Source organism: Fistularia commersonii, chromosome 8 (genome assembly GCF_037954325.1).
Source record: "Fistularia commersonii isolate RoL2024-O1a breed Wild chromosome 8, RoL_Fcom_v1.0, whole genome shotgun sequence".
Classification (NCBI taxonomy): Eukaryota; Metazoa; Chordata; class Actinopteri; order Syngnathiformes; family Fistulariidae; genus Fistularia; species Fistularia commersonii.
The window spans coordinates 16363072-16387652 of NC_141291.1; the positions used below are offsets into that span (position 1 = coordinate 16363072).

The 24581-nt window shown below is 38.7% G+C and overlaps 1 protein-coding gene across 1 annotated transcript in view; it reads left to right on the forward strand.

The window, feature by feature from the left end:
• ofcc1 (orofacial cleft 1 candidate 1) overlaps window positions 1-24581 on the forward strand; it is a 90643-nt gene that overhangs the window by 42222 nt on the left and 23840 nt on the right. Inside the window, exons 13-18 of the mRNA XM_086151640.1 lie at window positions 289-380; window positions 2131-2276; window positions 15988-16233; window positions 18217-18469; window positions 18926-19089; window positions 23075-23234. Of these exons, the coding sequence (XP_086007766.1) occupies window positions 289-380; window positions 2131-2276; window positions 15988-16233; window positions 18217-18469; window positions 18926-19089; window positions 23075-23234 (1061 nt within the window). The remainder of the gene's footprint in view (window positions 1-288; window positions 381-2130; window positions 2277-15987; window positions 16234-18216; window positions 18470-18925; window positions 19090-23074; window positions 23235-24581) is intronic.

Sequence of the window (24581 nt, forward strand, 5' to 3'; positions counted from 1 at the left end):
ATCGTATTGCTTGTGATGGATTGTTGTCACTTTTCAAAGTTTACTGCTGGATTGCTGAACTCTAGGTGTCATTCAAAACTACTTAAATAATGGAAGATATTCATATGATTATATTCAAAATAATAAAAAATGTAATGGAAATCAATATACGCTAATATTTTTACACCCAGTATTCTACTCTTTATTTCTTTGTCTTGATCCCCCTTTCTCTCTCTCTCTCTCTCTCTCTCTTTCTGTCTCTGTTTTTTTTTCTTTCTTTCTTTCTTTCTTGCTCTTTGGGGATTTCAGGAAAAGATTCCTCCTCAGGAGCCATCACGGACAACGCAGAAGGGAAGAATAATCGATGGAGGGAGAAGGCAGAGGGTGTGATACACTACAAGGTAAAAGTGATTTAAGGTGTTCCCACCCTTGAAAGGAACACCCTGTGTGCTTCCCCCTTCCTCTTGTTCCCACCCCTTTTAGACACCCCTACACACACCTCCCCGGCTTATTATCTGAGATTTGTCAAAATACATTTCACAGAAACAGGTATTATTCAGCCTTCAAAGACTGTTTTTGATTTGCTTGACAAGCCAAAGCAGCTCAAATTCTGTGAAATCAGCAACGCCAGCCAGGCCTCCCTCTTTCCACCAAAGTGCTCTAAACACTCCTCCACAGAGGACTTAAGCTAAATTAATCAAAGCCTGCATGTTACCTGCCGTACTTTGAAATGGTTATTGTGAAAAGACTCCGTGCTGATCCGGCGTTGCAAACCCCTGGTCTGATCCGCCATTGTGTCTCTGCTACGGCCTTTTGTTGAGACCCTTATGCCTATGAAAAACATCATGCCTCACACGCGTACACACACGTGTTTATGTGGACACATATGCACACACACACACATTAGATACTTGCACATAAGGAACTTTTTCTGTTATTAATCTTCCGCCACTGGTAATCAGACTATCATAATCAGTCATGACCCGTGAAACCAATGAACGGCTCCTGGGTTTTATTTCTCTGCAGCCCATCGAGATTTATTTATCAATTTACTCATTTATTTATTTATTTATTTATTTTCTTGCCCGTATCTATAAAACCCTGCTAACTCTGTCAAATGTTGCGGGGTGGAAGCCAGTTGTCTAATGATTAAGTGAAGTGATCTCGAATCTGCCCCAGACTGGGAGCGCGGGGGATCAGATTTCAAGTGTTCAACCTGCACTGCAGGCCTAATTAAAATGAATTTTCTCCAGGCGACCACTTTGCCCACAGGGTAGGAATCCAGCCATATACAGAATCTACGCTGAAGGTATTGCATTAAATTTATTGTGGGAAGACACCAGAGAACATTGCAGTTCATATATATTCCCTCTATTTATTTCTTCCTGCTTTCGTTCCTGCTCCTTTCTACCTTTTTATTGTGCTCATCACTCTGGAATCCAAGCTTCCGTTGGCAAAGATTGCCCTATGAAAACGAATGGAGCTTTTATTGGACCCTGCCCATTTACTACATCCTGGGCCTCGTTTATCTCACAGGGAAAGACGGAGAGAGAGGTAGATGGAGAAGAGGTTAAAAATGAAACAGCGGCGGTTGAGTGAGACAGTGGAGTCAGAATGAGAGGGGTAGCTTATTCCAACTGTGGATCTCATTAACATACATCAGTATGAGTATTTCACAACTTCAAGCAGAAAGGCACTAAGCCCACCCAAGGGCAACACAGGCAGGGCTGACAGGGCCAGGGAAAGCAAGCCGTTAACATGTTGGCGGCTTAACAAATAATATCTGCTCCCAAGTACCTTGGTGAAATATTTAAAACCCCACTTCCTAACTCAGTTTGACTGTGTTTATGATGATGACAGTAAACGACTTGTGTAGGAAAAAAAAACAGTGCCAGCTGCTCAAATATCACATATTAACTCCGGCGTATCCGTACACAGGTCTCCCAAATGAAGCCGACATAAATGATGGCGTGCCATATGTGATTTTGCCGTCATTCATGTCTCGTGTCAATTGCGAAGCGGCTGAGATATAGAAGTTCACACACTGTCAGTGTCACTGTGTGCATCTCCCAAGATAAATTCCAAGGCCTGTTTCCTGTTTTGATTACAAATGACATCCGTATGTGTTCTCCCAATTTCTGCTCCTCACAGAAGAAGCCAATCAAGAAGACAAATAGCTGTGGCCCCAGCATGAGCGGCAGCAGTGCAGGGCATAGGCAGACAGATAAACACAAGACGCAGCCTTCGACGCAGAACCTCTCCACGGAGGAGATGGAGGAGTATACATTCTCCCTACAGTGAGTCTCACCAGTCATTACCCGCATCAGCCAAAACGTGGGTGTCAACTGGTTTCTGTGCCTTGCAGCTTGTGAAGTGAATGGCAGCTACCAGACAGACACTGACAACACAATGAAACTGCAACACCTCTTGTACAGATATAGATACTGTTGTCTGAAATGTTTCTGGATTTCCCTCAGGTATTGTTTTAGTCATATTTTGCATTTTTAAAATGTAGTTTAGATACATAGACCACAAGGAAATTCCAAGAGCCTAATGGCCTAATCTTTTGAAAGCCATGCAATAAGGTCCTGTGATTTAATTATCTGTTTTTCATACTGCAAAGAATGGAGACAACAGCTGTGCTATATTTTGGACCTATGTGAGCATTAGTGAAGTTGGAAAGATGCAAATTGAAATTAACTACTAAAATGAATTTTCTGTCAAAGAGTTCCAATGGTTATGTTGGTTAAATGAGAGCATTATAAAATCCACGTGGATTAACCCTCATGAGGTTTGACCGGTTAGCGCAATAACGTAAAAAGCAAAATGATAGTAATGTTTTTTTCAGGCTTAAATGCAGTGCATCATTGAACAAGTGTGAGCAAATGATTTTTTAGGAGTGTCAAAGCATGAAGATACACATACAGAGCAGTAGAATCAATAATAATAATAATAATAATACTAATGTAATTTATGTGATTCATATCTATGTGTAATTCCAACCTTGTTCCATTTAAAAAGTCATTGTTTTTCTTTGTCTTTGGCAATTTTGTACAAACAATTCAACATTCAACATTCAACATTCCTTGATATGTAGAGGGACTTTCAAACTAATTTCAAGGCATTATTAGATTTATCAGATACGACTTCCTTATTACATTTTTTTTTGCTTTCTATATTCTATTTTCATTGATAGCAGATTTCTAACAATTTCAGTCTCATCTCCAGTTAAAAAAATTAGTTCTATAAAGGACATATGTGCTTATTTATTGTCTAAACTGTACAAACTAGCACAACATTGGCTAAATAGGTGTCTAGAATGTATGTGTTATGTGCTGAAATACTCTGCGTTTTAGTTGTTTCCTCTGCCTCTTCCTCTTTCCAACAAACTGACAGAAAAAAACAACTTTTATAGCTTACAGTTATAGCTTAAAGCTTATTTTTAAATGAGAAAATAGGAAATATGACATATAAACAAAGCACGCAATTTCAAACACCTTGGCCATGTATCAAAGCAACAAGGTGTAGAACTTTAGGCCTATGGAACATCAGAATAGGCTGAAAGCAAAATTGCTTATTTCAACAAAAAAAGTCACTGGTATTTGTTTTTATTTCAGTGTCAACTAATTTAAGGGGAGGGGATAACCACACTCTACACTAGGGGGTGAGTTTTATTTGAGAGAGGGATGAAGACAGAGAGCGTGCTTTCCCTGGAGATTTAAAAGTACCCATGCTTCCTCATTTCTGCGAGTTGGTAATTTATAGCTGCTGGTCACATATTAAACAAGATCAGAGACTACTCCCTGACATCGTCTGAACACACTGGGGGAATTCAAATGATTACCAGCATATCCTGCCAACAAATGACGACACAGGGACAATCTTGAGGGACAGTGAATACAAAACGAATAGAGGCAGCCTGCACACAAAGGGACACAATTAAATGGTTTCCACAATTATTCATAGCACAGCTTTTTTACCTCTGAGCAGTCACACGGCTCTGTGAGATGAGACTTCTCAGTCAGAATAGTTTACAGAGCCCTCGCTGTTCACTGATGCCCTGCAAACGCGCTGCTATTGATTACATCTTTGCAAGCAGGCATTAATGCACATTAATCTCTTAGCTAATCAGAACATTACAAACTACAGTCCTTTCAGTAAAAGGTGCGCTGCAATCTCAAAGATGCACCATCACACTTCTCCCCTACTAGGATGTTTGATTTTCCCTGGGTGTCTTTAAATTACCTGAGGACTAGAGACATGCAGGAGCGAAGGGTTGTTTATATATTTTCTCCTTTTTTCCATTTTTCATGAATTTGTGTGAGCGCAGAGGAGTTTTATGTGTGAGTCCCACGTGCTAGTCTGTGTTTCATACTGGATGAGGATTCACATACTACAGTGATTAAGGGATATTACTGCCATCTATTGAGCCACAAGAGACTGAGCTTATTGAGATTTATATTAGGTGTTAATTGAAGTACAGGCGATAAGATTCAGGTAGTTTTATGAGACTTAAGGAAAAGATTTAAGACAATCTATTTATTTTTTCCATGGAAGACACATGTGCATGGGTCAAAGAGTTACAGACCTCCACAATATGGAGTCTTACTATTACATTTCACTGTGTGCTTACTTGTCATTCTTTTGGCTGCTGTTGCAAACACAGAGCGTGATACAAGTAGATGTGAGGCAATTCATTTCTATACTAGATGTGATACAGATGTCAGTCACTAGCATTTTTTGAGCTGGTCAAGTTATCAGGCCAGAGGACATGGCAACAGTAAGACAGTCCAGAACAATACGGAAGAAAACATACCTATTTATTCTTTAAAAGCTGTTTGTATTGAATGTGACATCATCAAATAATTTCATCTTTACAGTTTTTAGCACTAAACACAACAAAATAATCAGATTCAATGAAGTTGTTTTAATTCATTACTTACACATTTAATAAAGCTGAAGTAGCAGCAGTTACTTCGAGCAAACAATTGAATAGTTGAATGAAATATATTCTTTTCAGGGTACTTTAAAAATGACCCTGATGAAGTGTGACTTTCCGGAATTACATCTAATGTGTATTTCTTATCTTATAATTAAGTTATGTATTGGATTAGTATATATATTTAGGAAGAAAAAAATCAGGGTTTTGCAGAGCTGTGTGTTGGCGGCATTCGTGCCCTTAGTGTAAAGCTATTTTTCCCACTGCAATCACAATACTTTCAGGGAAAAAAAAAATGCACATCAGTGTCACTTAACACTCACCAGCAAATAAATGGAAATAAACAACAGCAACAGCAGTGATGAAATAACAAGTCATTTCAATCCAGTTGTTTGAGAAGTAGGAGACTGAAGTTTGAGACTCCCGCCAAATCGGCAACACATTTTCTCTCAGTTTAACAAATTGTGACTTGACGCTCACAATGAAGTGAGGAGGAAATAACTGAAGACCACTTGGTCTCTCTAATGTAACAGCAATGAGCTCTTAAAAACTTCAGAATGAATGAATGAGGAGCATTATGTTGCTGTGTTTGTGTCTCTGCTTTGGTTTTCAGTATCTATCTGATTCATTTCAAAAGATAATGGAAGAAAAGACCCCTGAATATGATGCACCATGCGATACTAGCCTCACATTGAGATGGTGCTCCTTTTCGAAACATAATAGATGATAAAAGCCACTGTACAACCCATCTTGATCTTTTGCCCTTCTATGACGACATTTATATTATCTGGCAGTTGTGGTCAGAGTAAATAACAGAAATCAGTCTAGGAACAATGACTCTTCCAAAATCAGCACCATACCTGTAGTATGCTCCAATACTGCCATTTAGTAAGCTGATTTAATAACGTGACTTTGACCCTGTATACCCCAGAATATCACATTAATGTCTGCAGTTTCCAGAAGCAGAGGTTAAAGAATAACCTTTATCCCTCTATGAGGGAATCAGTAGACAAATATGATTTTTATGTTCACATAAAACACAGACTGCTTAAATTATAGTTACCCTACAAGTGTATAAATCTAGCAAAAATAGTAAAGTTATACGGATATATTAGAATTTAAAGTGCAGGGAATCATATTGTGAAGTTATTTCTTTGTTTTGCAGCTCTCTAAAAATATACATATTTGTATCTAGTATTATTATCATCATTCTAGATGGGGTAATTTCAGAGTTAACATTGAAGTTTACGCTGTAGATGGATTTCAAATGACAGTGATTATGATTTTTCCTGTTTCCAACCCAATTATCAACTAGCGAGTGCATTATGGTTTACCTCGACACCCACCTTTTTTCTTTTGAGGAGAGAAACCTGTTTTAATCAAAGTCATTCTCAAACAGCAATTAGATCTAATTAGTCCAATTATCATTATTTTAATTACACTGAAATATATCCCCTAAATCTCATATCAATTATCACTTGTCCTGATCAGGGGACACAAAGCGTTAGGGGGAAGATGGTAAAGACAAAGCTGATGGGAGGTAAATTCAAAGAGCCTCCTGCTTCTCCAGAGGCCAAATCCATCATCTGTCCCATAAGATACTCTTCCAAGAGATGATAAATGTTATATACTTGTTTATTTCTTCTTTTTCTGTTTTTACTATTAGTCTCTTTTTCAGTTTTAATATGAATATGTATACGATCAAACACACAAGTAAACATTCATCACTTGTTAATTAATCCTACCTGGCATATAGAAGCGTATTCACCTACAAAGGCTTGCACTTTGTGTAACTGTATTGTGCACTATGGTACTGTAAATATGTGCACATGCACACACTAATACACGCACGCAAACAGTCTGTTCTTGTTGTGGAGTCAAAGGGAACATACTGACCTAATTTCCCCCAGTTAGCTCGCCTCGTTGGGGACTAACGTTCCTCTCCACCCATTTCCCCCAATCGAGCCTATCAGAGCACTCACTCACACTGTGCTTTGTATCTTTTTGTGCCCTCCATCTGTTTGCACATCCACACGTATAAGATTTGAGGTAAACTGTAGGTCTTTCGATTTCTAGTTTCCTCGTATTTTTTTTTTTTTTTTTTTGCTCTGCGGCATTAATTACAAGGTGCTGTTTGCATAAAACGCACAAAGCCTCCTCCCTAAAGTAAATTAACAGTCATTTCTTTGCTGAAGATCTATTAAAGAGTAAAATCAGCCTTCAGTTAAAATGGAGAGAGAGAGACAGAGAGAGAGGGCGAGAGACCTTGAGAGAGAGAGAAAAAAAGCACCTGAAACAACAACTATTTCCAGGCTGTCAATCCTGCACATACTGCAGCTCCAAATCACAACGCAGTGCAAGGGTCAATAAATTCTGATGTAATGCTGGTAGGAGAGGTGGTTGGAGATGGCAGCACTGGTCACCTCTGGGTCTCCAGTGCTTTCCAGGGCTCTTTCCTGTGCTGAGGGGGCAGGAATGTGTCTGCATGTACAAGTGCGTGCATGTGTGAAAGAGAGGCCCCTGGCAACCGCTGCCCTGGTGCACATGTTATTATTTTTTTTTTTGGTCCAGACACGCTCTGGTCCTTTCAGTTTAGCAACAAGCAAGTTCTGGGTCACATCGGATCTCTCAGACATACACGTACTCACACCAGCATCATGCTCTTTCCTTTATGGAAATCAGACCTGTCAGTTCACTGACAGGGTAACATTGGGAAATGATTGGTTAATCTGCTGTGATGTGGGTGTCAGTCAGCAATGACTATGATCCCATTGGTGGTCTGGGTCAAATGAATGTTTCCCACAGTAAGAGAGCTAGGGGGGAGGGGTTTCATATGAAACACAAGTGACAGGAACTATATGCAAAAACATTTGCGTTATAGTATGTTTTTGAGACCCTGTGTGTGTGTCTGTGTGTCGATTAAATGTGTTTTTCTAGAAGAACAAAAACATAGCCGGACCAGAGTTGACGCTTCCCCCACACTCCCTTTTTTTAAATTCACAATCACTTACTTCTCGGACTGACATAAACATCCTAAAAAGATGGCAAAAGTCAACAAACTACTGCCGAAAAGTTTGAATGTCGTTTGTTATGGCTTTTATCATGCAGATGTGTACCAGCTAATGCACTGCGCCCTGTGCAAATAAATTTGAACTTTAAGAAAAACAAATCTGACAGGCACCTCTAATAATATGGCTGACAAGTTGTAGATGTTTATATTCCCAGGATTTGATGCAAAGTACATTTTTACACACTTATAAATGGACTGGACATCATCAGCACCACTTTAAAAAAGATCATGCTTCATTGTTGCCACTCAACAGTTATCGAAAGAGGTCCCTATATTTACAGATAGGTAGACTCATATAGAAATATGAGATACTTAGAGATGGAGATAAATGGATTTGAAGAGACAGGGGGTTGGTGAAAACCAAATGGTGGAAGTTTAAGTATCACAGGAGAGTGAATTAGGTCAGTTACATGCCAGAGTACCTCAGAATGCATAGAAATATGTTTATAGATGTACTCTAAGTATTGGGAACAACTGTTGATTGCCCACAATCATCTAAGTTGGAGTGACTGAAACCTAAGTACAGGTTCTTCAAAACTTTGTTCAGATGCAGCTTTTGATTTTCATTTGAATAACTAAACCTGTCATGCACTGTTTAAGTTAATTTAGAAAGGACAGACGTACATTCCAAGTCATACTGTACAACCCTTTATAAGAAACAACCATACAAGTTGCCTGATTGTGTCCAGAGGAATAATATTTATAAGTCCCCAGCAAAAGGAAATGGCACTATAACAGTGACATGCAGGCAACAAACTTATAAAAACAAGAAATAAATAAAATACCACTTCAAAATACAGGTCGGAGATAATAATGTGAATCTCCGATGACTTTCTTTCTTTCTTTCTTTCTTTCTTTCTTTCTTTCTTTCTTTCTTTCTTTCTTTCTTTCTTTCTTTCTTTCTTTCTTCCTTTCTCTCTTTCTTTCTTTCTCTCTTTCTTTCTTTCTTTCTTTTTAAAAGACTGGCCAAGCCAATCAGAAATGTATGCTGCATACTTTCCCCCTGAAACAATTGCCTCAAAAGATGTTGATACATTTACCAATAAAGATAAATCAAATTTGACTGAAAGTAAACCTTTCAGGGATTTTTCACAATATCTGAAACTCTGTTGAGGATGCAATAGTTAGTGCTTCCACCTCATCACAAGAAGGTCCCTGGTTTGATTCTGACATGGGGCCTTTCTTTGTGGAGTTTGCATGTTCTGTCTGTGCCTGCGTGGGTTTCCTCCATGTCTCCGGTTTCTCCCCACAGTCTAAATAACATGCAGTAGATCTATTGGAGAATGTAAATTACCCAGACATGTGAATGATGGCGTGAGTGGCTGTACAGGTATGTTTCTATATGTCACTGCAATTGACTGTACTCCCCATCCTGCAACCCTGACTGCACGATAAGCAGTACAGAATGAATGTAAGAATGAATGGATGGATGGATGGATGGTTGGTTGGATGGATGGATGGATGGATGGATGGACGGATGACCTAATAAGGCTTGAGTATAAAGGCCGGTGCAGATCCAAGTCGGCTCTTAATAAATGGCAATGTCTTTCTCTCACCACTTACTCGGTAAAATACCCATGTGACATAATTAGTTTCTCTGGCTTAGTTATTTTCTCCCTTGGAATCTCTCTACATAATTTCTTATCTCTCTTCCTGTAGCTCCAAATTTTTCACTTCTTTTCTCTCCACTCAGTTTCTATCTCTTTGGTGACAATGTCCTGCAGTTATGAGACAAGGTCAGGGGAGTGAATTCCATTTAAATACTGATATAACCCTCTGCAGGCCTAAACCTGCCTCTACAGCTCCTCCCTGTACACTTCCTCAAAACTGATGAATGGCAGATCTACTCAGAACATGCATTATTTGTCCCTTTGGATTTATTAGGACATTGCAAATAATTTGAATAGAGAGGAAACAGCCTATTTGTCATTTTATGGTTATGTTGTATCTGCTGTGTGTTAGCTGATTCCAGGTGCATCTGCATTTGAAATGTTTCCACCCCCAGTTTATGGCACCGGGGGACCTGCCATTTCCATGTTTTAATCCCCTCTCGTGCTAAGTGAAGCACTCCATAAAAACACCACATGTTGCTCACCAATGAAACAGCTACCTCATGTATACATCATAACTATTCCAAGGTGTGTAAGGAGTCTAAAACACTTTTTTTTTTTACATTGGGGAGTTGTTAGGCTAGTGCAGCAATCAAAAATGCATCATTATCATTCTGGTTTTTCTCTTATGAGTAGTTGTTTCAGGATGTTGTGCAATGGGCTTGGCCCAATAACTATAGAATATCGATTTGTATTTAAACGTGGTAGTAGTGATGTGTTCACGAACTGTTTGTGATGTGGCAGAAGTCTTTACCAATCGCGCGCTGGTGTAACACAACCCCGTTGGCGGATTTGCTGTGAACAATGTATGTTTTCTGCAAGTGTTCAGACAGGAAGCAAAAATTCTAACCGAAGACCTGAAGCTGTGTTTAATCAAACAGTGGTGATGTATCTTGGACTTGTGTGAGACACAGTCATGTAGTTATCTCTCAGACAAGACCTGATGTAACTTCCCAAACTAACCCTGTGCCACAGCAATAAAAAAAAAATTAAGGTGTTCAGCCTGTAACCTCTTGAAACCTCATCGACTAGACATGAGGTTACTATTTATTGGTTGAATTGCTCAAGAGGGCAGGAAACTAAATAAGCAAAATTACATTTTTCTGAAAGTCTTTCATGGGCTTGATGATCATGCTCTAAGATCAGGCATCATTTCTGTTTTGAAAATACATTTGTATCAGTTGTGTTATTTCAGTGACCTTTTAAAAAACAATTACATGATTTGGTATTTGACATTCCAGATTAGCATTTTATTGCCCTTGAAAATCATTTTCCACAACCACCAATTGAGTTGCATGCCAGATTCTACTTCTAATTTTCAGTCAGTACAGCATAACTGCTTCCTCAGCCAGCAATTGGTTCTGTTTTACTCATCATTGTACATCTCAAATCAACCTGTGACTGTCTCCCAGTGTTGTTGCATCACACAGCAGACATCTTGTTAGGTGCATATGTCCTTGCATGTGGGAACCTCCCTCACACTGTAAAAATGTGAAGCTCACATAACAAGTCCTCTCAGTTGTCCATACTTCACAACAGTGCTTCATGTTACTGTTCCTATTAGCTGCAAATAATTCATATGATTTGCCATTGCATCACTATCCCAATTCAGTTATATGATGGTGGACTCTCCAGCAAAGTCACCATTCCATATTTCCCCTTCAAGTGCAACTCGAGCCTGCCGATGACTGTCATTTTGTGAGAGAAAGTTATTTGTAAATCAATGCCTGGCAAGGGTCCCTGAACAAAAAATAGTGTTATGGCTGAAAATGTAAAGGTAATTGTTCGTGAACAATTATTTAAAAAAAAAGGCAAGAGGGGCAGCAGGAGGGAACATAAACTTGAACCTGATGCTGATTTTTTGGTGTGTTTTTTTTTTAATAATATGAATACTATATCTTACAATATATATAAAAATGGCTCAATTACCTCCAAACCCTCTGGGCATAAATTCCTTTTCTGCTCAACTTTCAATTTTGTTCAATAATGCAATGTTGCATTTCAACATCCCTGCATTGTTTCTTGGTGCAAAGCCAAAGATAAAGATAATATGATACTTGTACAATAAGAGGTATTGTCTGGACCAAAGCTCCTAAATTCAGAGAGGGAAATTATATCTGAGTCAGAATAGCTCAATTGCGTGTTTGGAGTTCAATTCCTGATGAATGTTACCATATGTGCGCATGTGTTTTCAGTGTTGGAAAATGTGTTTCACACCTGGAAACTTAAAATGTCAATAACATCTAAACAAAAGAAATAGGTTGTGTATCCAAACGACTGGTGGCAGATAATGTCAGTCCACGGCAAATGCATTATCAGCAGCATTCTTTACAGGATGGATTGTAGGCAAGGATGTGTTATCGACAGTGTCATCTCTGTACACCAAAGATAATCACACTTCTATAAGAACAATAATGCATCTTGGCCATCCCAAAAAAGAAAGAAAAAAAACAACTGGGTTGTCTGTCAGTCTTTAAAATCTGTTTCCATGGTGGAACCTTGGTTTATACATTTCCCCCACCAACAAGCTGTTCCTCGACCATGTGGCACAAGATGGGCGGGTTTAGTGTATTCATAAACAATGCCTGTGGCCCAAAATAAGGAAGTGTCAGAAAATAACTTAATCCTCAAAATAAAGGGATAAGTCCGATACTTAAAGTGGCCTTAGACTCGAGGGTTTTAACCACCAGGGCTAAGTGAGGGGATTCTGAGCGTTACCTTCAGTTTCCTCAGCCCTAAAGTCTTCTCATCATAAATCTGCTATTTATAATCTAACACCCCATTATATTCTACCCCACCGCCACCCCCACCTTAAAGCTTTAATATGCGTCTCTACTTGCTATTCAGTTTGTGCTATTTTAAGAGCTGTGCTCCTGTTGCTCCTGCAGTTGACATAGAGATACCGGTTAAAACAAATTTACAGACCTTGGCATTTATGAAATATTCGTCAAAGTTGAGAAGTCCTTTTTCAATCTGCTATGATGATGAGAAACAACCATATCCAAAGCAAGAAAATAAGGAACAACTCCTGGCCTCGTTCTTGCAGAATCCGATAAAGTACAATTTACAATATCGTGCCTGTTGTTCAGTTGTTCAGGGGACAAGCTCTGATATTGGAATTAAACCCCCTTTGTTTATAGTCTATAGAAACCCCGAACCTCCACCCCTGCCTTTGCCTCTTTTTGTGTCCACTTTCTTTTTTTTGTAACCGAAGATACAATAACAAAATCAATTCAGTAGTGATAACAGATTTCACATCATGTTACTGGTTTCCTGTGGACAGGGCCTCCGCATACAGACATCTAAAAATGTTCTTCTTTCATGCATCATCAATATCTTCATTATGTGAAGGATGGGCGTCAAGTTGTATTTACTCGTTTCATTTAATGCCACTTGACAGGTTAGCATCTTGCCTGTGTCAATGACACTGCTTTTTTGTCTACCGTGTAATTCCACTTTTGTGGACATGCAGAAAGCAGTTTCATACCCCACAGTGAAGCAGAATAGGATAATGCTTGGAGGACAATAAAGGTGTCTTTGACACAGTCAAAAGACAGGAGCAGGGGCACTGTTTTGCTTGTTTGGTTTTATCTTTTCATGTATTTGCGTTACACCTCAAACAAATAGCTTGACACTAGACTTGAACACCTTCAGAATTATGAAGAAAAAAGCATGTGTTCTATGGTGTCATATGTGAATTGAAGGGAATGAATGTGATTATCACATTGCCTTTTTCAACAAAGGGAGGATCATAATAGATTAGAAAAAACAAACACTTCCCGCTATAACGCCTAATTCATTTACATGTGACAGAGGTCTCATGCGAGAAATTTGCAGTGAATTATTTGCTGCAGTTCACAATCTCAATCCAAACTCACCAGTACCTGACTTTTATGATAAATGTTTATCCTTTCACTTTAGTTTATTTCATCTCGTCTATGAATATTTATCAGATCACATTGCTGACTTAGTGTTTTCCAAATGAATCCTGGGCTCTCCCGTTTGTACATCACTCAACCCCACTACTTTTGGAGCCCACAAAGGAACTACCCAAAACTCAACACTTAAGAGAGTTTTGCATACAGCACAAGATCAACGTTTTAAACACAACTTTGCAACATTATAGCTTAAAAGTAAAAGTAGGGTAGAAAGCAAAATGATCTTGCTTTAAGTTAGGCAAAGTATTGCTCGATGTTAGTCTGTTCTAATTTATTGGGTAGAGGGTTGGGGAAAACAATTGATTCTTTTTTTCCTCTTTTTTCCTCTTTAGGCAGTATTAGATTTTCCCTAGATACACACAACAAAGTGAATTCCAACTGCGCTCTGGGACACAGTGGTAAGACATGGAGATATCCACAGGCAAAGGCCTTGAGTCACTCTCTGACGGTAACACATCTCTTCTGCAAACACTTACTTTAACATAGATCTAATTACTCTCAGGCAGACATACAGGTCATCCATGTCTCCTTGTGTTTACATGTGCAAACGTCAGTGCGTCTCTGCACATGTTGATTATTCACAACCTGTAGTCTGTTGCATGTGAAGTGTATCAATTTCATTTTTTTTTTTCAAGCAAGGGTATTACTAACCCATTCTGACTCACCCCTTTTCTGCTGCTCCATCTGTGGTCTCGATATGAAAGGGAATAGTTGAGCAGCCTGACAAAGGGCGTCACAGAGGAGGCAGAGGTACTGAGGGAGGCTGAGCACTGCTGGAAGGAATAGCTATCTGTTTGTATGTGTTTGTGTGAGAGTTCTTTCACGTGTATGTGTGAATATGCATACATTTGTAAAATGTGTTTTTCTACCTATGCAGCATTAGTGATAACAATGAGAAAACTGTGAAAATAATGCTTGTCACATGAAGAAAAAAAAAGCATATACACTATTAATCCTAAAATATGTAACTGAATATTCAGATAGTCTTGATGCTGAAGTGATTATAAAATATATGGAAACAATGAATTACTTTATAAACTGACCATGAGAAACGTAGTCCACTGCTTTTTTTCTATACGGACATACAAAAAACACATAACAGATGTTACACACCATCCTGAGTGCATCCTTTATGAATATTGAAGACGTGTCACACTGAGTTTGAAAATGTTATTGCAATCAGCTGTGATTTCTGTCTTTTTGGGCATCACAACTCAATAATGGTTAAGTTTGTACATGCAACATGTTAGAGCTGAAAAGTTTCACAACGGAAAGTTATGCACAAAATTAAATGAAAAAATAATATAATATTGAGTAATTAATACCACATGATTTTTTTTTAATGAATGTCCAGTGGTTAGCTCTTCAGCCGCACAGCGCGAAGGACCCTGATTAGATTCCGACAGAGACCTTTTCGTATGGAGTTTATACATTCTCCCCGTGTCTGTGTGGGTTTCCTTCCATAATACAAAAACATGCAGCAGCTTAATTGGAAAAAAAACGGTAAAATTTCCCCGAATAAGTGAGTGAATGTCGTCTGTCATGGCCCTGCAACTGACTGGCGACCAGTCCAGGGTGTACCGCGCTTCTTGCCCGTTGACAGCCGAGATAGTCTCCGGCATCCCCCGTGATCCTGAGTGCAGGATAAGCACCAGAAGATGAATGGATAGATGAATGGTCATTATTTTGTACTTTGAATTGCTGTATTGCTAGCCTCCACATTCTCATGATTTCAGCATAGTAAAAAAAAAAGTTAATGTTAATGCTAGTTAAAGTTAATGTTATAAAACACACTGATTAAGTTAACGCTCAGAGAAATAGGTGAGGAAATTCTGGCTGCATTATGTTTTGGCAGATTTGTGCAATTTGTTTTTGTATAAATATCTGATGACCCGGGCTTGTATGTAACGTGGATGTGATGACCAATAGGATAAAGTGTTCTAGTTCATGTTAACTCTTTTCCTGGGACCGGATCATGCGGAGACATGTCCATGTCTCAACATGATATATATTTGTATATATTTCAAACGTACACTGTTGATCAGGTATTGGGATGTACTTGAATACTAATTTTACTTACTTTAAAGGTATGTTCAGCAGTAGCTTCAGCACCATGGACAGCTGTTTTTTTTTTCTATGCCTCTGGTGGGTAGTACATTGCTTCTTACATTTTTGAGCAGCTTTTGAAAATTTAGAAGATTATTTAAAGATATCATTTTTATGACCAGCTATTACTTGAGATTAGAGTAAATAAAACCAAGTGATCCTATAACAATGTCCATGCGTTCGATTTTTAGGCATTTGTGACTTAATAGAAATGAAGTTAAAACATGTGGTGATTGATTTTGCTGAAATCTATTGAATCTGTTCGCGAATGATAATAAAAAGGAAACAATTGAAAAAAAAATCTCATATCACATATTTTCTCTCTGATCCTATGTCTAAAACAAGGGAATTATTGAATGGACCTGGCCCTTTGCGATCCAACAGCCGAACCAGCTTGGTCCTCTGCATGCTGCCGTCCGAGCTGGGCCTGGTGTTGCCATGGAAACAACAACTGTATAGTAGCTGGTGGGCCTCTGTTTGGCAGCTTGGCCTCATTATGCTGCTGCTAGCTTTGATGTGGTTTGTGAGGCTCTACCTGCATTACAGCAGCCAGTGGCTCTACCTTCAGGCCATAGAGGTTCCTGTCAACAAGTGAGTTTGCTTCCTTTGATATCATGCTGCACACACACATGAATACACACACTTGTACACGCACATGTAAATGCTGTGGAGGTATACACATATAAACAGCATAGACACTTTTTTGAACACACCCATTCTTGCTGACAGAATTCCCTTTCCATGCAGAGTGGACACACATACTGCAGGTTGCTGGGACCTAGCTATATTCCAGTTACACTCACACGTAGAATTCAACATCCAATATGGATGTATTAAAGGTTAGAAATACATTTTAGGTACATGGGAACATTTGGATGTAGCGGAGAGTACAATAATAAGTGCTATGTCTTTGTGTGAACACACAAACCCTCACACAGTAGCTACGCCCACATCATCTGTTTGGATGTTTGGAATCTCCCCATTAACATTTTAGCAAGACTCTCTCAATAATAAACCCATTGCTGAGGGAGTTTGTTGATTTCACCAAACAGCTTTAATTCCCAAAAAAACTTCATTATGTGGAAGGCATTTATAGCAATTATTGGCGTAGTAGGTGAAAAACAGCATTGAGATACCAGAAAACTGTTAAATAGCATCTTATTAGCATATGTTACTGATTAATATTAAGACAGAAGAACAACTTAGCTGTAATGCAGCATACAAGCCTGATTTTATTACAGTAACACTGGGGTGCAAACATCGCATGGTTAGTCATAGAAAGTGAGTGAGGATGACAGAGGGAGGGAGTGGGATGGGGGTGATTGTGGCCCAGTGGAGAAGGATGGACGGAGGGGGTGGATAAGAGGTGAAAAATTCAAAATGAGAAAACAGAGGGGGTCAACGTGAAATGACAAGTTCCACATGTTTAGATCTGCAGCCGCCCCTTCGAGCATTTCCTTTTCCATGGCATGACCAGATCCAGGGTACCCAGTGAGAAACAGACAAAGAAAGAGATAGAGATGAAGAGAGAGAGAGAGAGAGGGAGAAAGAGAGACCTAGAGTGAATGACAGAGTGAGGTAAATATCGTGACAGTCCTCCATTATCTCTAGATCTGCCTCTGTATCATTACTTTTAAGCTTCTCCTATACCCCATTATGCATATTCGATATAAAAGAAGTTAGATAGTTGTTAAGATAGTTAATTATAATTCAGATGAGCCAAAAGTATTGAAGTGGATTAACTAAGTAACTGCTATTGGAATAAAAGCCATTTTTGTGTATCTGTTTTTGAAGCAGACATTTTCTGTCACACATTTTACTATGAATCTTTGAGGAGCAATGGGGAAAGGGATGTTTTCCTCCTTTCACAAATGATATCAAAGTAATTCTTTATCTGTTCCTCTCAAAAAAGTCAAAGAAAAGATAATGTTGCATAAAAAAGGAATCTACTTTACACCTGTGTATTCGGAGATTTGCTTCAGATAAAACACCAATGGACCTTTCCAGTGAGATTAATGAGCAGAATCTGAAGGTGCTCAACTTCTCGAGGAAATCAGATGGGACTTAATGAGTAGAAACTGGACCTCTCTTCCCTCCACATTGGCTATGCCTCCTCCTGACTGATAAGAAGATTGAGAAACTCATGAGGCTTGCTGTAAATGGAGTAAAAACCCCACAACAGGATGCTGTGAATGTTCAATAGGACAGCTTGAAATGCAGTGATTTGTAGCATGTATGACTATTCAAAAATGTGTTTAAACCATGCATGTTTATAACTAATCATATAACTGTATAGATTTATACAAAAAAAATTCGTGCATGTAATGTAAATATGCGCATGCGTGTAAAATTTAAAATGTTAAAATTAAGGACATCCAATGATAATGTTGATTGCCATCAAGCTAATTAAAAATGACTGAATCAGCCTCGAATATGACGTACTACATGAATTGCTTGAACAAGATGGCCCTGAGCTGCAGATATTTACAATTACCAATCTATCACATGCATATTGACACGTGCACTCAATTGACACTCAAGAACACAACCGGCCTCCATTTGCTCCCACACCAGATTCCAGTTCCACGCACACACAGTGGATCTCGTATACCAGAGTTCTTTGCTCCACACCCGGGAGGAGCTGGCGATGGTGGTGGTGGGTCCTCTGACCTTGAATGCAGTAATGTTCCTGCTGGTTCTGATCAGATGGGGCTGTCAACAGATATTTGGCTCACTCCCTTCCTTCACGTCAAAGTTTATCATTGCTCAGGGAGTGTGGACAGTCCTCAACCCCCTGGCGGTCTTTGCAGTGGACGCCATCCTCGGGGTAAGTCACTTAAAAATAACTTGGACACTTGTGCACTTTAAATAGGAGTTCACTTTATCTTGGCAAAGTGACTTTAGATTATAAAATCTGGGGAGAGGAGCGGGTGAGAGACAAAATGTACAAGGTTAGATGGATGACAGACAGATGAGTTTCTGTCTGTTGGTGTAACTTGACACCAGACAAGTGAAGTATCTATCTATCTATCTATCTATCTATCTATCTATCTATCTATCTATCTATCTATCTATCTATCTATCTATCTATCTATCTATCTATCTATCTATCTGTCAGATTCCTTTTAATGACATTGTAAAAGTATTTAAGGACTATATGCTCCTTAATTTACAGTATATGTAAATGAGTCATCATCACCTCCTTCCCTCCAGATTTTTTTTCAGAGTGGAATAATTTTTACATCCACATTTATGTCCTTCAATCATGTTCTTTTCTTTTCAGCATCTCACCTACAGCCCTGACATGCCAGTGGGTGATGCAGCCAAACTTTTTTGGCACTTCTACAGAGCTGACCAATCAGGGGCAACAGGGGTGGTCATTACAGTCTTCCTTTATATTGTGATCTTACTTCTGTCCATCTCTATCCTCTGTATTTACATGCTCAGGTGAGACACAGTGGAAGTTTAATCACCTGTGGTCAAATAAATATGTTGTAAAATAATTATTTGTAAAACTTTATAATCAGTGAGTTACCATATTATATATGCTGATGCTAAAACCTAACATTAAAGACAAACACAATTCTGGTATATTATTCAGTACACTCTGCAGTCTTCATCTTTGGCTCGACAGCTATGTAAAGTTAAGGTCTTTGTAGGTGGAATTGACATTTTCACACCATATATAATTCCTATAGTTATGTATTTGACTTAACTGGTTGCTGATGAACGTTGCAGCACACTAAAGAAGAAATATCATTTGAAAATGTTAAGAATAGAAACAGACTTGATAAACAGTGAAGCAGTGAAAAAGAAGCCCTTCTCTGAAACACTGATGCGGGTTACCAACTGATTTGCAAACCTTCCAACCCCACTGCCCTCTTCCAGTTTCACGCCATACATTATCACTCATCACATTATCACTTATCATCCTCTGTCCACGAGAAAACACAAAAAACAATAGAAAATGAAAGCAAATGTTGAAGTAATCCCTTTTGATTTTGTAGTTGGATAATTACTTATGCAGTTATTCAAACTCACACTTCTACATATGGGCAAAAAAATACACACGTATCCCATGACTGCCTTTTTTAAACATACCATATTGGCACTGGTTGGAAAATTGAGAGCATTTCTTATTCAAAAGTTAGAATGTGTTTTAATATACCGTAAGCAGGTAAGCCTTTAACGTCACCCTTTTAGGCAGAACATTTCTCATGGCTGGTATCACCAAAGACCTCATAGATTGAAAGCGTCTATGAATGTGTGGCAGACACACTCATCAACATTTGATGGAAAATGTGTTTTGCTCAAGTTTTGAAAACAGAGTTCAACCATGCTGAAACATTTACTCATTAGATTTCAGATGTGATAAAGCACCTAAAACTGTTTGAACCAGATCTACAAAGTCTATATGGCCCTCCAAAGAGGTTTTGAATACTGGGGATATGGAAGCACAAAAAGAAGGTTACTTTAACAATGATTTTGCACTTGAAGGAATACTATTGTTGCCTGGAGGGTTGGTGAGGTCGGTCCGGTTACATTACAAGTGTGCGGTATGTTGTCTGCAAAACATGGAGACTGTAGGAACTTCTGTTGAGGAATAGATACCAGTTGTACCAGATAAAAAGTACCTGACACTTAGTGTGATTGCTGATAAATGGATAAAAGAATAAAATGCAAACAAAAAACAACCAAGCGCGATATTTCAAAAACAAAGCATCATGTTAAGAAAAAAACAGAGACCCATTCATCCCGTGACCTTTGAAACAACTTTAAAATGTGATTTTAAGTGAAGGTATACGTCAAAGTAGAGTAATAAACATAGGAAATGATGATGCAGCTTTTTCTGGACTCTGTATTTCCTGCCAGTTCCACCTCCGAATATGTAGAATTCATGTTTGCAATGGTTTATTTTGGTTTGCTTTACTTTCCTTACTTAAAATGGAGTGGACTTAAGTCTTCAGCACTGATCTACAACTTGAAAACGAGGAATCCTCATTCTGTGCGAAAAAAAATGAATCAATGAATGTGCACAAGTTTTGAAACTTGGGAGTAGCAAAGTAGAAAGGTGAGTTATAATTGACTGGATAAATTAAGTCAGTATTCAATGCAGGTGTGCTCTCCACCCTCCTGTAAGACCAAATTCTATTAAGGGCCCAAATGTAAGAAACCCTTATTGAATTAATCGGTTTGAGATTGGCGGCCAAGGAGAGGGTGCCATCTAATTTCAGTAAGCGGGACGCTTATCGGGCTCCAGCTAAATGGACAATATTAACAGCAGCCGGGAATAATGACTTCTGCCACTCAACCGCCATACGGGTTTGGTTTGAATGTAGGCCATGAGTCTGAAGCAAGGCTGATTATTTTATGGGTTACAGTTTCCTATTGGCTGCAAGGAAGGGGCTCTGACACGGAGCGTGACCTATTTCTAAAAAAATGCCCCGGGCTATATGTATAGATAGAATGGACCGTTATCCTCTTTTAATTACATTTTCGGCAGCCTTTATTCACTCTCTGCAAAAACACACATCAGTGATGGGTTTTACACCTTTATCCTTTCTGAAACTCATCAAACACAAGACAGCAGCGTGGCATTGCTAATGCTGTTACTTCTGAATCATCATGCTTTTGAACCTTATTGGTTTCCATTCACTTCTTCTGTGTTTTGTGTCAATTGACTTTTGTTTAACATGCTACTTATTTATATTGCTTATTACGGAAGGACACAATGTGTTACCTGGAATCTGTTCCTCCTTCCCATCCTTTGTCTTGCAGTAGTTACACTAAAATATCTAGTGATTGAGACCGAAATTTGAGTACATGATTTATGCATCAATATAACTTTTACTTGCTGTTATCACTCATAAAGCGCAACTGTCTTGAAGCAAAGAAGTAAAAGAAACTACTCAGTATTGAAATGGTGAAGAACACACGGAAATATATTTTTACCACTGAGAGAACAAGTTTCAAAGGTTCATTTTGTTTTGTATATCATAGATGAATAACTGTTATCTTCATTTAATTGATTTTTAGGCTTTTAAATATATATAAAACTTGAAACAGAACCAACAAGTTTTACTAATGCTACCAATATGTTGGTAAAACATATTACCAAAATTTGGAAGTCTGCCATTGCAAGACATGGGGTTGGGTTTGGGATGTGGATGTTAAAATCGCTGCTTTTCTGTATCAAAATGCACAAGTACGCATGCACAATGGGAAAGCCACAAGCATAAACAAACACATACATACAACTTGCATTTATCGTACTTTTGCCCTCCCAGGAGCATTGTGTCATAGATATTATGATAAAAATAAAATATAAACCAAGAAGGTCCTGTATATGGATATTTTTAAAAGCAGAATTAATTAACACATTGTCATCCTCCACACATATATAAGAAAAACTCCTTCTAAATCCTAGAAAATGAACATGACTTTGAAACACAAACATCCAAAGATATTGAATTTCTCTAAAAGAGTGAGACCCGATAAATGAAGGAGAGGCACATTTCAAATATAGGATGAAAAGGAACGCATGCTATTCCTGTGTCTGAGGTCAAAATTCTACAAACATATCTCTCCCAAGAGTGATGGGGAATGATGCTGAGTTCAAAGCTCAGTAGCAGCTTCTTGTATAAATCCCTGTCTCCTTGATGTAGGTTTTATTTGAGAGTTGATTACCCTCTGACAGGCTAGAATCTCTGTGGAAGGGCACAGGGTCTGCTGGTTTTGATGGTCAGCCAAGGCATTTGTTTATAGACATGGTGAGTGTTTTCAGGGGTTGCCTGCTCGCACCCTTGTGTGGCAAAAAAATGTGCACTCATCTCAAGGTATGAATCAATATGCCTTCTGCTGTGCCAAGTGTTTTATTGTGACTCAGTCTGAGCTCTACAGACACATCTGCAATCACTACATCCATTGTGTTTGTCTGCATTGAAACTCAGCCTTAACGCGAGAGAATATTCCGTGATCTGACTCCCACACACTGGAGCTGCCAAATCCAGACAGTGCTACTGATAACTCATTTAACTCTATTTTTATTTATTTATCTTTTTCTTGTCCTGTATGGAACATTGTAACAGACTTTAATATGCCGTTACAAATAATAGGGATATAGTTCATATTATCAATATAAGCCAGATATACTAATGATATGAAGGGTATGACCCCAAAACAAACTTTATATTAAACCTATATATTAGTCCAGGCTCAATATGAGCTTTTGTGGTGAGATAGTCAATTTCAAAAGAGCCAAAGATAAAGGCTTTTTCTGGTGTTATACATGACACAAGGCCAACATATTTGACTTCATTTTGTGTTCACACTTGACCATTTACAACATTTAAATATGAGAGATGCTCATTCCCCATGGCATTACTTCTGTTTCCTGCCTTGGTGAATTCTTTTCTGTCACCACATCTTCCAGATTCCACAATGACGGTCGCATGCTGGACATCTTCCAGAGACTCACGGCCAGAGAGGGGACATTCTTCATACCTCAGGACATGGAGATGTCCAATCAGGAATTAAGCTACATTATGAAAAAGGCTGAGCAGTGGAGAGGCTTGAATGGGGAGAGACGAAAGGTACTGCAAGCGGCTGATCTTATTCTCTTCAAACCGGTGATGATTAATTGGACTAATGGCTGTTGTCTAAACGAGAGAGAGGTCATTGATACTAATCTGTTGAATTGGCCTGCTGTATGTAACGGGAAAAAATAAATGAACCTCAGGAGATGCTAATCATTATCCCGTGGTGATGGAAGTGCTGGTTGATGCATAGCGAAATGATAATGGCAGCCATGATGGCATTTGATTGTCCATCATTGGCAAATATGGACATTTTTAAACAGAATTGTAATGTATGTATAGATTAGGCCCATTCTATATCATTAAATTTTCCTTAGTTACATTTCAGAAAGCTGAGAATTCATCACAGAGGTCTTTAGTTTCATTCTAATTAGGACAGGATAATTACCAAAACAGAAACTCAGCTAGCGGGCGGCTTGATTAGTCTGTGGAAAGCAATTTCTGAAGATATTTCATTAAAGAAAGACTACTCAATCAACACACATAACGGGATGCATGTGGATATCCCACACTTGGCATTACCTTAATGTGAGCTGAGCATGGACAGCTCTGTGTCACGGAGTGCACAATTCCAGTTTGCATAAATGCCCATTCCCATGAAATTACTATTGGTGGAGTGAGGCTGTCGCGTGTTTCACAGCCTAGTGTAGGTCGATGGTGATGACACAAGAAAGCGCAGTGTATTAGCACTGTGCCCCTACCCAATGTAAAATCTTTGCATAGTGATTGAAAATGTGACTTGTTGAGATAAGGGAAATAGAACACAGCGATCAAACTGCAGTCCCCCTCTAATTTATTCTGCAGGTCTTGTTAGTGGCACACATCGCTCTGCATTCTCCATGTTCATTAACTCGCTTGCTCCTTGCCCACACAAGTTCATATGCCATTGGAAGATGAAAAAAAAGTATAGTTCAGTTCTGCTGGATGATGGACGGTCTGCCCGGATTTTTTTTAGGCTAGTTTATCACTCAAGGGAGAAAATCTAGCATGAAAAACCCATTACATTCTGACAGGGTTAAAGTAGTTACAAACATTTTTATTATCCCCCTAAATTTACCTCTGATGCAAGTTTGTACCTTCATCCATATAAGAATAATTTAAGTCATTGAAAATTGTGATGCAAAGACTGATTCATACCCAGTTGATTTATTGTCTATGTGATACAAATATACAGAAAGTGGGATTTTACAGACTTTTCTTGACAGCAACCAAAATAAATAGCTGTGGACTCATCATGAACTCATCAACTGTAAATTAGCTAAAGGAGCAACAGCCAAGATTTCAAGGCTTCCAGTTTAGTCAGCAGATATCTGAGCCAAGACTTAAGCTCCACTTTATCCAAAA